The 16369-nt window shown below is 46.3% G+C and overlaps 1 protein-coding gene across 4 annotated transcripts in view; it reads left to right on the top strand.

The window, feature by feature from the left end:
* The first annotated feature begins 985 nt into the window (after positions 1-985).
* Positions 986-16369, top strand: part of LOC128448977 (nectin-2) — an 80406-nt gene continuing 65022 nt past the window's right edge. For 2 of the 4 annotated variants that reach the window (XM_053431900.1, XM_053431899.1), the window contains exon 1: positions 994-1443. In XM_053431900.1, coding sequence (XP_053287875.1) covers positions 1356-1443 — 88 coding nt within the window. In that variant the 5' untranslated portion in view covers positions 994-1355. Of the gene's footprint in view, positions 1444-15196; positions 15310-16369 lie in introns of those variants that run through there. The other 2 variants (XM_053431898.1, XM_053431902.1) reach the window with 2 other exon arrangements.

The raw sequence follows: 16369 nt of genomic DNA, 5'->3' as shown, positions 1-16369 counted from the left end.
ACTTGGGTATAGGGATTAGACCTAAACCAGATAATGCCTCTGCTATGTTTGCACCAAGCTTCAGAGGAAAAATGGCACAAAATGAATTGGAAGTTATTCTGAACAAGGATGGGGAGGGGTGGGGGTGGGGGGGGAGGAGGTGGGAGCTCATCAGCAGAGTCGGCTGGAGTCTGCAAATAGATACGAGGAGCTGATTATTCTCGGTTTGATTCTGCTGACTGACACTAGATTAACAATTTGTCCTTCATTAATGAATGTTGATTGATTTTGGGGATGTGCTTGTTTCTATGAGCTCTTCTGAATTCTGTGTGCGGAAACAAACAGCAGAGGGCGTAAGAATCATCTCTTTCTACGCACCCCCCATGGACTGTAAAAAACTTGGTGATGTTGGAAACTTTGTTTGTTTGGACTTTTTTTAAAGTTTGCAATGTACTTTTGTCGCCCTACACTCCTGGATTTGACCTTCTTCCAGTTTGTATTATTGTCTTGCATGGATGGTAGGGGTTTTATTTATTCTGTTATTTTTATATATTCATTTTGTTTTGAAAAGTGCTTCATAAATAAAGACATGATCCTCGTTGTAATTATTATTATTGCTAATTTAAGTTGAGCCCCAGCACAACATTCCCCCAAAGAGCACTTCGCTGTAACAGACTTAACTTCTAAGCGGCTGGATAACAAAAGTAGGTCATTTTCCTGGATATGAATCTTTGCCTTTGATTCTGTGTTTTCAATCCATTTCACGACCGAAAATCTTCAAAGTGAAACCTGCTGTGCGCTTAGGATGCCATCGAGGAGCAGGTTGTGTTTTCAACCCGGGGGGGGGGGGGGGCTCTTTCAACAAGTTGTTTCCCAGAAGCCCCTCCTGCTGGAGCTGGTCCTCACTGTGTTTTTTTTGGGTGGTGGAGAAGAGGGGGCTGTGACGCTTCTCAGCCTGATGACATCATCATACCCACACACACACTCATACAATCACGCACACAGTCAGACCGCCGCGCGCTCACACTCCTCCTCACACTCTCCGGAACTAGTTGTTGGAGCGGAGCGCAGCGGCACCTCGTCACGCACAGAGCCGAGCACCAGCTGGGGACGTTTCCACCTGTGCGCCGCCGCCGGGACCAACTCACAAGGATTGCTTTAAAAGATTTGTATTTTACCCCACATTCGTTTCGGCGTTTTGAGTCCGTCTGTAGTGCGCAGTGTCGGGACACTTGTCAGTAGTTGGACCCCTGCTCTGCTCCGTGCTGCAGAACAGACAAGTTGTGTGTTTTCACGCTTCTGAAGCGGCGGTTTCGAGCTGAACACTCGCACCCGGAGAGACGAGCCCGGCTCCACACAGAGGACCGGAGTCAACCATGGCGAGACTTGACGCCCGAAATTGGCTCGACCTCGCCAGCATGATGGGACTGCTCTGCCTGGTCGCGTCGATACTCGCAGGACACGGTAAGAATAAAAATCACTTAGAAATAAAAACCAAAAACTTCCGCCTCCTCTATCTCAGTATCTCTTCTGTGCGTAAAAAGGGCAACAAATGAAACCTTTGCTGTGGCACCTGTCCGGGCGGCGACAGGAGCAGGAAATCCGGCAGGTGATCCCCTCACACTCGGTATATTGAGGATATGTTAAAGCTATAATTTTATTTCCCCGCTGGGTTTTATTTGCAGATTGAAGTGAGACACTTAAATCTTCTTTCTCTCGGTGTTTTGGTTCGTTACTATGAGCTGTATCGATCTGTCGGGCCCGAGTTTCGGTCGGTGACACAACAACCTTTAGTTTGTTCTAAGGTGTGGCTCTGTGGAGCAAGGTGTTTTTCCCAGGTGTCTCTCTCTCTCTTTCTCTCTTTCTCTTTCTCTCTTTCTCTTTCTCTCTTTCTTTCTCTTTCTTTCTCTCTCTCCTCTTTTTAACTCACTCTCTGCTCCGCTGCGTCCTTGGTGCTTCTTTTTCTCCCCTTCAGCCAATTCTCCCCTCCTCAACTCCCCCCATTGCTCCTTTATCCTCTGTCCACACATCATCCTCTATTAGTTACAGTTCACTTGAGGAAAATGGCTCTTGAATCAGCTCTTAATGTACACACAGAGGAAGGGGGGGGGCTCTCATGTACAGTTAACCAGGCACAGTTTCTCATCCAGTGAATCCACAGCATGTAGATCTGTAATGTCAGTGAAAACAAGGCAACAGGCCACTCCTGCCTCCTTGGCAACAGGTCTACACAGGTTTAATAATTCAGGTGTTTTCCAGTCCTGTAGAGGTCATGTTGCCTGCAGGCACTAAGGTCACGGCCATAGGTCCAGAAATGACAGCAAACATTCCTGGCATGCAGTTAACCCATTAACATATGAATATGTGTGTGTGTGGCGTGAAACCAGTTCATGTTTTTTTCCCATGCAAAGGACAGCTATGTGTTTTGTGCTGTAATTGGGGCAAGAATGTAGGACTAGTTCAAACTCATCACAACATGGGATTGTACGCATGTTCAGCTGCCTGCTCTAAACGTTGCTTTTAATCACGACTCATAAGCTCACTCGCTCTTTTGACTTATTCATGCCGTGGACCTTTTCTGTCCATTTTCATTTTACAGACCATGAAGTGCTCTTAGGGGAGTGAGAAAAGTAGGGGAGAAAAAAAACAAAACAAGAGCTTCTACATATTTATGAGGGAGAAGAAAAAAAACGAAAAGGCTTTAACCAGAATGCAAAAGGACTGCTGTTTTATTTTAGTCATTGGTTTTTTTGGTTTTCAACGTGAACCTCTAACCTCCTTTTGGGGAATAGTTAAGCAATGTGAGTTAAAGCTGCCACTGCTGCAGGAACGAAACTTTTCTTCCCCCCCTCGTCTACTTTAGCATTTTTAGTTTTCCCTGTTTCCACTCGAGCTTTGTCAGCACTCACTTACCTCCATCTTCTACCCTGCAGTCTGAAACTCCCAGAATTCTCTGCAAAGTTGTCACTTTAATATGCCCCAGCTTTAATTTAAAAAGAAGAAAAAAATCTATGTCGAGATTGATGGGTTTTAATTAAGGTAGGATTCTGTGTGTCTTAATAGAAGATTGCAGGTTGGGGGTCTAGTTTAAGCTCTGAAATTACACTATATTACAGAACCCCCAACCCCCCCCCCCCCAAGTCAAGGTTGTAAGGGCCCGTGGATGTGGGTCAGGAAGGCTTGCCCATTACCATGGAGATGTTTTTATTGGGAGAAGGCTGGGCTTATATGAGGGGAGTTTGGGCGGGGGGTCGGAGGCTATGGCAGCATTGTCTTTATGGCTGAGTATGCTGTGTGTGTGTGCAGGGGGGGGGGGACTGGCTGGCTGCCTGAGAAACTGTTGAGCATGCAGGGTCAGGGCCGGGGGAGGAGGCTGCTTCCTCTTCTGCCCACAAATAAAGCAATGTTTTTCTTTGTGAACCTCGAAAGCATCCAGGCAGAGCTCCTCTCCGTGGCCCTCGTGGGGTTCTGTGAGGAAACAGGTGGCTGTTCCCGCAGCCCGGCTGCATTCTGCAGGGCTGAGGTCGAGGCTGAGTTTCGGTGATTGGCTGGAAAACTAAACGGACAGCAACTGATTAAGACAGGCAACGCCCCCCCTCCCCTCTTTCCCACCCGCCACTCGAAGCCTCCCCGTCTCCCGCCAAACCCTCGCTCCCTCCCCCACCTCTGCTGTCGAGTACATACAGGGGCCTTGTTCTCGTCTCTATGTTTTTTTTAAATTCCTGCAATCTTTCGTCCTCGCCTGTCCCGTGCCCCTGTTGAGTGACGGCAGTCATTGGGTTATTTGAATGGACCCCCCCCCCCCCCATACCCCCAGACCCCCAGCCTCTGTTTGGATACAGGGCCATTCTGCTTATGACAGGAATATCATGCAGACAGGCAGGAAAGTAAACCACTTGAGAGACCCACCACGGTCTGTCACCATGGCTGTAGGATTTTTTGTCAGCCAGTCGTTTGGGGCCCCAGTGAAATGGTGTGTTTTACATCACACATGGTTCCACTAGCTAATGTTGTAATGACATGAAATGCTGGACATTTTTCAGCATCGTGACAACTCGCTCCCTTCCCAACAAACACACAAGTCTCACTGTTCAATTACACGTCAACATATCCTGTGAGGACAGTGCAGTTCTGCAGAGCATGGGACCAGTCATCATTACAACAGGCAAAAAAAACAAACATAACCTCTGACTATTAAGAAAAATGCAGTTGATGAATCATGAGGAGTTTATTTTTCTTCCCTAATAAAAGAAAGAGAACCTAAGTCCTTAGTATCTCATTAGTCCCCGGGGATCGAGGGGCTTCGGTCTGAGTTTGGTTTTTGCGTTAATGGCTGTCACAGTTAGGTCCTATCATTATGTAAATGAGCTGTCCTCGCCCCTTTGCTGCGGCCGTGTAAATGTCAGATGGATTTTGAAAAGGTCAGGTAGACCTGTGTGTGTCTGTAGGAGAATCTCATTTTGCGTTTGATGTACACTAGTACTTCCTTACATACATTAACAAAGGGGCCTTCCCTGTTTAAATGACACATCAGTAACCTTCTTCTCCCCCTTATAATCACCATTAAGAGTTCATTGATTCAGACAAGTATGCTTGAATTTACGGTTTAATGGTGATGTGACAGAGATACCAACCCTGTGTGTGCGTGTGTGTCCTCATGGAAAATCTGAAGCGAATGCGGCTCCTTTATTTTCAAGTAACTCAATTATAGAAGGACTCGAGCAAATATTTGTTATTTCAGTAGGAAAAATAAGTAATCTTTTCTCAGTGGTTATTTGCGATGGCAGCCGAAAAACAGAATGCCTCTTATCTAACAATTAGGTAGCAATAGATAGAAAGCTTTTTAAATGGATGCATGGAAAACATTTCAGACACGGAGGCTATATTTATTAAAATAAGGGTTTTTAGATATACCAATATTTTTTCTAAATGAATTTCCATGAAGACGACTTTGACCAGAAACGCAAAGAATCCATGAGGTTTCATTGTTGACTTGGCAAATATCATTTGGAAGGACTGGAAGGACTGGAAGGATGAGTCTGAAGAGAGGGGGGGGGGGTAGATGAGCACGAGTCACTGCGTTTTGTTGCATTTTAGGCCACGGGCCACAAACACAACTGAAGACCCACTCCCAAGCACACACACATAAACACACACACGCAGCTGGTGATGAATAAGGGAAGTGACCTGAGGCTGCGCCATTAAGTCAGATGGCATTCCAATAATGGGGAGGAGCCGTCACGTCTCTGGATGGCAGTGCCTGTGTGCTTTGCTGTTTTCTTCAGGAAGTGTGTCGTCCTCAGAAGCAGCCCTGTTATCTCCTACAGACATCACATCTCACTCTCTGCCCTTTTAAGGGTCCTTCCCTTGCAACTTGCTGTGTGTGCTGGATAAGGAAACTAAGTGTGGTAGAGTTACTTCCCCCTAACAAGGGTTTGTTTTCTTCCTTTGTCGTTTGTTGGTGGGTTTGTGAGCAAGATCTCTCGAAAAACCACCAGACGGATTACCATGTAACACGGAGGAAAGACGCAGTGAGGGTCAGAAAAAGAACCCATTAAATTTAGCTACGGATGCTGATCTTTAACATTTGGCATTTTCACAGATTTCCCATGGAAAACGGCTTAATCTGCACACTCTTACATTTTAGTTTACGAGTTTTTCATTGCCTGATACCGAGAAGGTTCCAAACACTATTGGCCTTGCTATTTGGAAGGGAGTACTAGACATATTTATATAGACTGATTTATACATACGTGCAATTTGGTGCAGCTTAATTGAATTCAAAGGGGACTGTTTGGCCTTTGCAGAAGTGTGCGCTCTGCCACTCTAGTGCCGTTCTAGCTCTGTGGGATGAAACCATCTCCATGTCGGAAGTCTCCCCTCCTGCCCTCCACCTACATGCACATGCTGGGTTGATGTCGGCCAGTGTCGGGGTCACACTGAGAGCCCCCCACAGGGATGTTTGTGTTAATCTCCAGGGGATTCCAGACTGCTGGAGTCGCTCCCATCTGATCCAAAGGAAAATGAGCCGAATCCTCCTCTTAGAAAGGAATGCCAAATGTAATTAGTGTGAATAGGGAAGCGGAGGGGTTTCCAAAAACAACACCGCGCCGGGGTCGATGATATTCTTGGCAGAGGTGTTGGGTTAAACTCTTATCTGGGCCACATCGGATCTGTGCATTAGCTCATACGCTGATATGAGTTCACTGCAAGAGACCATTTCTTAATGTTCTGTTACCGCCCACATGTCTCTAGATAATGGAGTTTCAAGACTGTACTCTTCTCTGGAGTAGCATGCCAGCAGCTTATCTTGTTTATGTTGTTAACTTTAGTTTTCAGACCCGTTTCCACGCCATTAGTCAAGATACCTCTCGCCAAATCTGAATTTCCCTGTGTCTAACAAACCCCAGCTGGAATTTAGGGAGATGCGGGTCAGGCCCATTCCAGCGCAGCCAATGTGGAGAATGAGCGGTAATTCCAATTGCAGATCCATTGAAAGGCAGCCAAACTCCCTAAAATAAAATCCCCTTAATTAACTAGACTGGGAAGATGGGTGTTTCTGCGACCCCCGCTGCAGTCAACTCCCCAGCGAGGGGTGAGAGGGGAGAGAGGGGTGAGAGGGGTGAGCGCAGGCCGAGGATGTCGACATTTTAAAATTCCACGCTGCAGCATCTTGGCAGAGCGGATAAAGGAGTTTTTTTTTTTTTTTCTTCTTCGAGAAAACTGTGAGGGAGTGAACCGGGGAGGCCAAGAATTATCAGCTCATTTGTAATTTAGTCGCACCTCCCTCCTCTTCTTCTCCCGCTCTTAAAGCATGAGAAACATATTTAACAGCCAGAGAGCCTTCCATTGTGGACAGTAAAAGAACTGCTTACACTAACCTTTCTCTTTTTATTATGGTTATCTGACCTGTAGCCTCTCTCCGTCCTCCTCCTGTCTTTGTCCCTATCTTTTATTCCGGGAATCCTCCCTATAGTGCACTCAGCAGATCTCCGGGCTACTAAGCACTGAGGCCCTTGAGTGTGTCCTCCTCAGCAATCCCTGCACTCACTCACACACACGCACACGCACGTGCACACGGCCGTTCATTAGCAGTCACCTTAATGTGTCTAAATGTAGTTTGCGAGGTGGAAGGTGGTTTGCGTTATTGATCCGGTATTGAATGGTGGATGATGCAGTGCCCTTATGTGATATTGAAAACATTTAGGGCTCGCTCCGTCGATGTGACAGCGCCATGAAACATCGCTCTGTCCCCTCCTCCCCGGCTAATCCCCGCCTGTGTCCTCTCTGCCACCGGTTTTGTGAAATGTCAAGCCGCTTTTCGCCTCCACTGCCGCCGCCGCCCCTGTGTATGTCTCGTTTCACACATTTTTATTCCTCACGTCGAAGCTTGTAGGCCGACAAGGTTACAGCTGTTTCCTCACCTTTTGCTCCTCTATCAATATACAGAGACGCTGCATCTCCATCGCATCCGACTCTATCAAGGTCATGTCGAATTCTCACTTATCAGCGGGCGGTGGCCGGGCTGTAGCTACAGGAGGAAATTGAATTTGGTGTGACGGGGGCTCGTCAGGACTGCGGACTCATGCTCCTCAAAAACCTTGTGCTCGCCAACTGCTTTCAATTCAGCCAGCTTTCCTCTGGGCCCCGGGAGATTTATCTGAGGCGCAGGAGTAAAATTCCATACCGTAATAAAAAGAGAATGCAGTATTCTTGCACAGATATCGTGGAAATAAGAGACGGAGCACGTCATTGCTGCGATAATGTACAACAGCTTTATTTTTCATGAAGCCACGCAGAGTGTGTTCTTGTGTTATACAAGACCGGCTGTGTTAGGATCCTAGAGGTATATCTCTCCTCTGATAGCAGCACTGTGTGTATTGTTTCACTTGTTTTGAAAATGTGCTGCCATGCTAGGCTGATAAACAAGCAGCGCACTCGTCATTAGTCCCACGAGCCTTCGAATGGCAGCAGCATATAAATTCTCTCCTGAACGAAAAGGTACATTAAAGTCATACAGAGGCAGCAGGTTTAGTGTTATCAGTGCAGTGTTTTGTCAACAGAGGTGGGCCCCTGTTTGTTTGGTGTGGCTCCTTAGGGAGAGCAGGGGCCTGAACTACCAAGCTGGAAACTCAAGGATTAACCCTTGAGTTTTCGGTCCTATGAAGCTGCCTCACTTCTTTCTGGGGTAAATTACCATGCTGAAGCACAAACCAAAACTACTGACCAATCAGATCACTGGGAAACCGGAGTCATTTGTTAATTTAAGTGAAGCCGGATAATGAAAACAGATCTTGGGTCTGCTGAACTCGCTTCGTAGCACAGGCCCCAGGTTCTCCTTCCTTGGAGCAATTTGTCTGGACCATGTTCCGACCCGTCACACTCGTGCTTTTACTTCCTCTTCTCCATCTTGATCTATTCCTCCTTTGCCCTCTCTCCGTCTTTCACTGTTGACTTCCTTTCCTAATGTTCAACTTCCTCTTCTCTGTAATTTGGTCCCCATAATTGATCCATCTGTTCCGTAAACTGCTGTGTCTTACTGTATCTCTCTTCCTCCTCTCATCCTGTTCTTTGTTCTCCTTCTGTCTGGTCTGAGCCACAATTTTCATTAGATTGTTGTTTTTTGTTTTGCTTCTGTAATTGGAATGTCTTTTGCTTTCCTCTATCCTCTTACCCTCTCTTTCCCCTTAATCTCAACCCCTCCCTTCTTTTCTACCTCAGCTTTCTTCCTCTCCCTGTCCCACCATCCAATTCCCCCGGCTCTTCTATCCCTGTCAGTTCCAGAGTTTCTCTTTAAGCTTCTCCGAAACTGCCGTTGCCACTTTTCCTCTCCTGCTCTTGTTTGCTCCCCTTGTCTCTCACTCTAAGTTTTGCCTCATACCTTTAACAGCCTCCCCCCTCCCTATGGACATTTGTATTGCAGTCGTTTCTATCTTCCTAACCCCCCCCCAAGGAGGTCTTCTGTTTGTTTTTTCCCCTTCTACACATCAATCATTCTCTCTCTCCCTCGTCCTCCTCAACCTATTTCTCTCTTAATGGCCAAGAACACCTCCCACTCCACGCTGGTGGGCATTTTTTTGAAGGTTAAGTCGCTGTGACACTTTTACAGTGTTTTACCCCACCCCACCCCTCCCCCAATTATCTCACCCCCTTCTCCCTCGCCCGGACGGCGGAACGACAAACATCACTTCCACCTCTTTAGCACGCAACTGCCAAACACACAAAACCATACATATGTTGGCCTATGCGTGCTCTTAGTTCCCAGAGACGTTGGACTGATTTGATGGTTGAATCACTTGATTACTGTACAGAGGACGGGTAAAGGAGAAGTGACGGCACAAGTCAAGTGAGCGAGCGAGCCGAGGGAAGGGAGGGGAGGTGAGACGGATGGGGGAGTGGAAACAGATGCAGGGTTTTCTTTCATTTCAGCAGAGCTAACCTGTCGTGCCGGGTTGACACCGTCCACTCCCCTGCTGTTAGAGGCTGTCACACACTCGTCTCCCCTGCAGGCAGTGACAGGGCCAGTAGCACAGCCTGACTCATCTAACAAGAATCTCACACTGGAGATGAAATGGGATTACATTTGAAGAGTTAATTCCCAGTGTGCAGTGTAACACGACCTGATACTGTGACGGAAAACCACCTTTGTGACACTTTAGGTGAATTTATGGGGCAAATCTTATTTTATGTTATTTAAGCTCTTTGTGGTTATACATGAGTTTCTTTTTATTTATAGTTATTTATAATAAAGTTCATGTTCAAACTGTAAAACATCAAACCTCAAATACTTTCCTTTATCATTACAGTTTAATAATGACTTTAGGAATCACTACAAACATTTGTTAATCTATATATCAGCCAATATATCAGTATCTGACTGATCTGACTTTTATTTTACCAGCATCGGCCAGAAAACTCCATTCCAGTCTTGCTCTAATAAATAAAAGTTTTTTTTTCTTTCTGATCCATTTTAACTTCCCCTTTCTGAGAACTTCACCTCTCTAAAAGCAGATTGAAAGAGTCGGTAGCTGTTCTCTGTCATATTAACTTTGAAAAATATCGTAAATATATAATACAACTATTGTTTTAATCTATTAGTTGATGGACAGAAGTTTAAGCAGAAACTGTTTTAATAGGCAAGACACAGTTTGAGTTATTCTTCAACTAACCATGCCAAATGTTTGTGGGCACCAGTTACTTACACGTGGTTATAATTTGGTTTTGTCTGTTTAACATCAGTGAATTGAATGTTTTTCAGTTTTGACTCATGATCAGACTGTTGAAGGTTGTGGGATTTTTGCTTTTGTAATTTTTGTTTTGTTTAAACAAATTGATTAAGAATATAATTGTCAGGATAGCCCTGAGATAAATCTTTCATTGAATTTGCTGGAGTGAATGTTCATAGTTTTCAAAGCTATTTTAGGAGTCTGTTTTAACTTATTCGTGATACATTTTTAACTCGTTTTCACAAAAGGAATTCGGCATTCATCAGCAGCAGGCTTGAGATGTTGTTTTTAGTCCAGGCTGTCAGCTGGCTGCTGCTAGACAGAATGATGCACTTGGTGTTACAGAATACAGAGACACTATTGTTCTCAGCCCGAGCTGAGCGACCCCCCTTCCCTTCCCCCCCAGACTCTTCCCCTTAATCCAGGTGAGCCGAGGGAGACCACTGAAAAGGACGTCTATTGTCCTTCCCCCCCCTCTCACTTTCCTCCCACTGCACCACACCTGTATCAATGGACAGACCTGCCTTTGAGTAGTAGCCCCAGAGGAAACGTGGTAACAAGAGATGATTGGGTAGTTTCTCTTGAAATGGAAGCTGATGGAGAGGCCTTTTTGTTGCTTTGTGGATGGACCACTCTGGTGCCTTTTTTTAAACAGGTTTTTCCTGGTACACTGGGCCTTTTCAAACGGAGGCTGTCTGTGGAAAGTCAGATATTTGCTGTTTCCTATGCGATACGCTCGTTTGAGCTGGGTGAGCGTATCATACACTTGCATGTTTCGCGGCTATTTGCTGTTTTGGCTTTCCATCTTAGCCTCTTTAGGAAGAGCCAGGAGGGGGGAGAGGAACGAGAGAGGAGAGTGAAAGAGAGAGACCGAGTATCTTCTCTGCTGACTAGAACTTGTCACCGAGGCTCGTTGGTTTCGTGCCCCCTCCCTCAGGTCGCTAGGAGCCATCTTCTAAAACTCTCCCTTTTAAAAATATAAAAAAAAAACTCTTTAAAGGAAACACTTGAACCGCTTACTTCTGTCCTTTTCCTCTCTCCAAACTTTCCTCTTCTCGCAACAAGCTGGCGGCTGATTTGTGCACCAGTGATTCATGAATTTATCTCTGGCACGGCACAGTCATGCAGGGTGCACACGTGTGTGGGTGCGTGTGCGCGTCTTGTGCGTGTGTGCGTCTTGCGTGTGTGCGGGCCTGAGCGACAGAAGAAGACAGCATGCCGGGGGGGGAAGAAGGTAGACAGGGAGAAGGAGAGAGGGAATGTGCTGTGATGCCAGCCTTGATTAGAGCAGTAACACTCGCCGTTTAAACACACATTTAAATAGACACAGCCTTAGGAAGATTGGGGGGGGGAGTGGGTGATGGTGGGATTGGGGGGGTGAGGTGAGGAAAAGGAAGTGGTTCCTCTAGCACAAGTGCTCTCAATTGTTCTGGCTTAAAATAGAAGTCCCCCCCAGGCTCCACCTTTCAACTTTCCCTTGTTCATTTGTTTATCCCTCTTTCTCTCTCTCTCCTTTCCCTCCTCCGTCGCCCTCACCATTTTGTCGTCTGGTTCCGACACAGAATTGCTTTATCTGACATAGATTATTGATGTCCTGCATAGATGTTTTTCTTCTCCTTCCCTCTTCCCCGGCCGTCTCTTACACGACTCCCTCTCGTGTGTCCGCTCATTTGGCTGTCATCCCCGTGCCAGTCAGTTCCCTTCCTCTCGTCCAATTTATCTCTCCTCCTCATTCCTTCCAGATAACTCTCTCTCTCTCCTGTCTCTCCTGTCTCTCCCCTCATCACATCAGCCCATTGTGAGTTTGCACCCCGCCCCCCCCCCCCCCACCAACGCCCCCGGTCACTCTCCTTTTTCCTCTTTGAACCTGACTTTGCCCGCTTGTCTCAGGTTTGAGTGGCCTACTTTGATTTCCTCTCCCTCTTCCCCCTGCCCTTTGGTCCTCCTCTGTTCTCTCTAGTGTTTATTTACACAGCGAGAGAGAGATGGCGGCGTCGCTGTCGGGATAGATTGATGGATGGCGAGAGGCCACGGGTGAGGGGATCTAGGCGTTTGATGGACGCGCCTGTCAGTTAGGATACTACTTAAAGAATTGGCTATTTGGTTATTGTAAGAAGGTCCTTCCATGGAATATTAAGACACACACCTAGGAGAACTCATTCTATTCACCTCAAGTGTCCCTTTTCTATCCATGGATCCAATCATTGCATTGATGCACCTTGAAAGGGGCTAACAAGCTGAAAGTAAAACAATCTTTAACGACTTATCGACGTTTTAGAACAAGAATCCATTGATGGAGACCCTGCCCTTGAAACAGCTCGTCCCTCGTAGATGACATAATTAAGCCGTGTCAACATGTGACAAACTGAGCTCAGCTGCATTGGAAGAATTAATATGCACAGCAGTGTCGGAGGAAGCCAGTGCATGATCTTGTAATGCTCCCGGCCGCTCAATTCCCCCCCGAAGCCATCACACTCAAGAGCAAGTTATCTCACAAGCCATCAAGGCTAATGCTGAACTTGGTCTTTTTTCTCTCCCAGTAGCCGGTTTTAAGACTCGTATAATCTCCATCGGTATTGCATTCCTTTGACAAGTATAATGAATACACTTGAGTTTTTACATGGTCATTTAATGCTGACCCGCGGGTTAATTGGCCTTAAAAGAATCAGATAGTGGTCATTATATCATAATACATAGTCCAGTCTGATTAGGTATTCAATGTGTAACTCCACATTAGGCTAAACTGACTTCAATGTTACACTTTTCATATATAAATAAAAACGATTGTTGTTGTCTCATTTATTGTATATACATTTATTGGATTAGATGTAAATCTGTTGATAGGAATATATGATCTAAACTGTGGTGGCCCGCCGTATTCCTATTTGGCCGCCACATTACAAACCAAAACTTTATTTCAGCCTGACTTGGTGTTTTGCTCAGTTCCTGTACTGTATAGTCGGGCACAGCGTTATTTACAGCTACTGCTACCTCGCATGAATCCATGCAGACGTCAAACTGCATAGTTGAAGCAGCAATTGTGTGCATTAAATGCAGTTCTCTCTCTCTCTCTCTCTCTCTCTCTCTCTCTCTCTCTCTCTCTCTCTTAATATCTTTTCCTTCTCTTTAAATTGTGTATCTGTCACTTAGAATCTGTTGTGCACGAGAGAGATAAAATACAGTTGCCTGGTTGTACTAATACTGTATATGAGTTCATATTTATAGTCTAGAGAGGGGAGTGGGACTCCAGCAGTGCAGCTGCCTACTACGCCATACATCATAATGCCAAGTACAGGTCAACATAGTGAGTCTGCAGCCTGAGATGATACAGAACATGCAGCTTGAAATACTGCAGCAGTTCCTTGGCTGAGGTGATTCAAAATGAAAAAACAATGGAACTTCAACTTAAGTTATGTTTCACTTAACTGTGCTTTTCACATCTCCATTTGAGCCAATGAACACAAGATGCTTCTTCTAATCCTAAATAAATCAGCGGTATCACACATTTTTTTTCAGTTTATTTTTACCATATTCACACGAGAAATAACAACACCAGTGATGCACTAGACTGTACAATACTCGTGCCTTAAGGTTAAATACAGTATGTCTCAGAAGAAGAAGTGCTAAACGGTTGCTACTTCCTTTCTCTTTTGTGATGTTTTGTCGCTTTTCTTTGTTGCTCAATGTGACAGTAAATTGGACTGTGACGGTTTAGGAAATTGTAGCCTCATAATGAAAAAATTGAAAATCCTGCTTCCAGGGTTATTTAACCTGATATTGATGGGGGATGTATGTGGTGTTGTCTCGGTAAAGTGAATGACTGATAAATCGAGGCATGGGTCGGTGTAGCACAAAATCATTAGTTCACCCCACCGGCGGCAAGTCCATGATGGCAGAATTGACACTCGGAGAGGATCTGCAGCGATCATGTGAATTGGCAAGAGGAAGAGGCAAGTGCAGGCCATGCTTTTAGAGGTAAATGTATGTTGGCAGTAGCTAAAGGGGAGAAAAAGAGTGAGCGTGATGGCAAGAGGAGGGAAGCCTGTTACCAAACCATCAGTGGCAGTAATGAGACACAGGTGCAGCTCATGGAACCACATCCTCGATCAGACAAGAAGAGGAGGAGGCTGGAAAGCAGTCAAAGGTACTGTAGCACTACAAGACGCTTCTCTTTGATAGAACATTATCACTTATTAGCATGCACCCCCTCATAGGAGTTGTTGAAAATTCACCCGAAAACAGTCAGCTCCCTTGGGATGTGTCATTACTCTGGGCGGCCAAGCTTTTTCTGACTCTCCACTCATTTGCATCTATTTTCAGCGCCTAGTTAGAAAAATCCTAAATGCAGCACATTAAAAACAAGCATGAAATGCAGCCAAACAATAGGACTAATTCTGGGTCTTTGCTTGTTGTTCATCATCTCTGATCGGTTCATTTAGACTCGGCTTTTCAAACATATGCTAATGAACAGGGAACCTGGAGAAGTCGCTGCTTTGCAAACGCTGCAACCGATGTCAGGACTCGTTTGTTAATGAACTTATATTTGGATTCCCCTCACAAAAAAAAAGGGAAATGTTGGATTAGTTAGAAAAGCTGCTTGGAAAACTGGCGTGTGGAAGGGATGCAATGAGGAAAAAGATTAAGGAGGGCCGAGGGGAGAACGTAAGGTGACAGATTGAGATAGAGGAGAGAGAGAGAGAGAAAGAGAGAGGGGGGAAGAGAGGCCACAAGCTGCACAGGAAAAGGTGTTAAGACATTGTCAGGGCTTCTGCATCAGAGGGGTGTGAGCAGCAGATACAAACTCCCTGCCGCAGGCAAGGTGGGGTGACTGCTGCTGCTGCTCCTCAACTTGTTTTTCTCCACCAACTTTTGAGAACAGTAACAAGCATGAACCAGATGGAAAGTTCAGAAAGTAAAAGAAGAATCCCCACAGTACGTGTGTGCGGGCGGGCACGACTTCGAGAGGGAGGGAGGGAGGGAGAGAGAGAGGGAGGAGTGGTCCAGAGCAGGTGCAAGTCAGCATGTGCATGTGGGTGCATGGTTTGTTTTAATGTCGGACATCAGAGGGACTGAGAGAATGGCCTTTGTGTGCAGCCAATACCGAGTGAGTAAATATTTTTGAAAGTGCATGCTGCGTTGCTAGATTGTTCTTTTAGGCAGCAGGGGAGGAGGGGGGAGATAAGAGGAGAGGAGACGGCGAGCTAAAGGAAACTGTGAAGCCGCAGCTATGTTTATTCCAGCAAGCAGAGACGAGAACACAAGCTGAGCTTTGTCCCGCGCCCGGGCTAACTAATGTTAGAGCTCGCTGTGAGACCTCGGATAGACGCTAGCATAAAACTGCTTTGCTCTTTCCCCTTCATTTGCTGCCAAATGACATCGCTTACTCGGCTGCGGGGTTGCCCTCGCTGCCAGTGGCCGCTACCATGAATGAACAATGTGCACTTCTCAGGGCCCGCACCTCCACTCAGGGTGCCTCTCCACCCGCTGGAGGTGTGTACACCACAGGAAACGAGGCCGCGCACAGGATGATATTCACACGGAGGCAGGGTTGTTACAGCGGTGTTTGATGCGTCTTGTCTCCTACCGTGGGAACGCGGTGCGAGTGAGAGCGAACATGTGACGCACACACGCCAAACACGTATGCCATGGTGTGACCTTCACGCTGCCCCAGTTGCGTTGGATGAAGTTTTTTTTTTTTGCTATTGTGTTAGAGCACGACGGGCCCGGTGGGGGATGAGGAATAAGAGGGGTCATTCATTCATCTCACACACACACACCCTGAGCACATGCACCCACACCTCCCTCACAGGCCTTTCATCTTGACTCTCACAGGCTTCTCTTGTTCTGTCAGTCTCGCTGAAGAGAAAGACGGGAGAAAGAAGGGGATAGAGATGGAGGAAGGATGTCAGGGAGAGGGGTGAGTTAAGAGCTGGGTGAACGCGAGAGAAAGAGAAAGAAGAAAAACGACAAGTGACTTAAGGTTTCCTGTTCCCTGCAAAGCCCTTTACCAACACTGCCCCACCCCTTCTCCGTCACCTCCAGTAACAGGTTGCAGGAGCTGCCTCTTTGTTTTTCCCCTCCGTCCATCTCTTTAATTGTATCCTTCTCATCTCATCTCACCCCCCCTTCCCCTTCCTGCTCTTCCTCTCTTCCTCTGTCCATCC

The sequence above is a fragment of the Pleuronectes platessa genome, chromosome 10, assembly GCF_947347685.1.
Source record: "Pleuronectes platessa chromosome 10, fPlePla1.1, whole genome shotgun sequence".
NCBI classification, from domain to species: domain Eukaryota; kingdom Metazoa; phylum Chordata; class Actinopteri; order Pleuronectiformes; family Pleuronectidae; genus Pleuronectes; species Pleuronectes platessa.
This window is presented reverse-complemented; position numbering and strand designations above follow the sequence as displayed.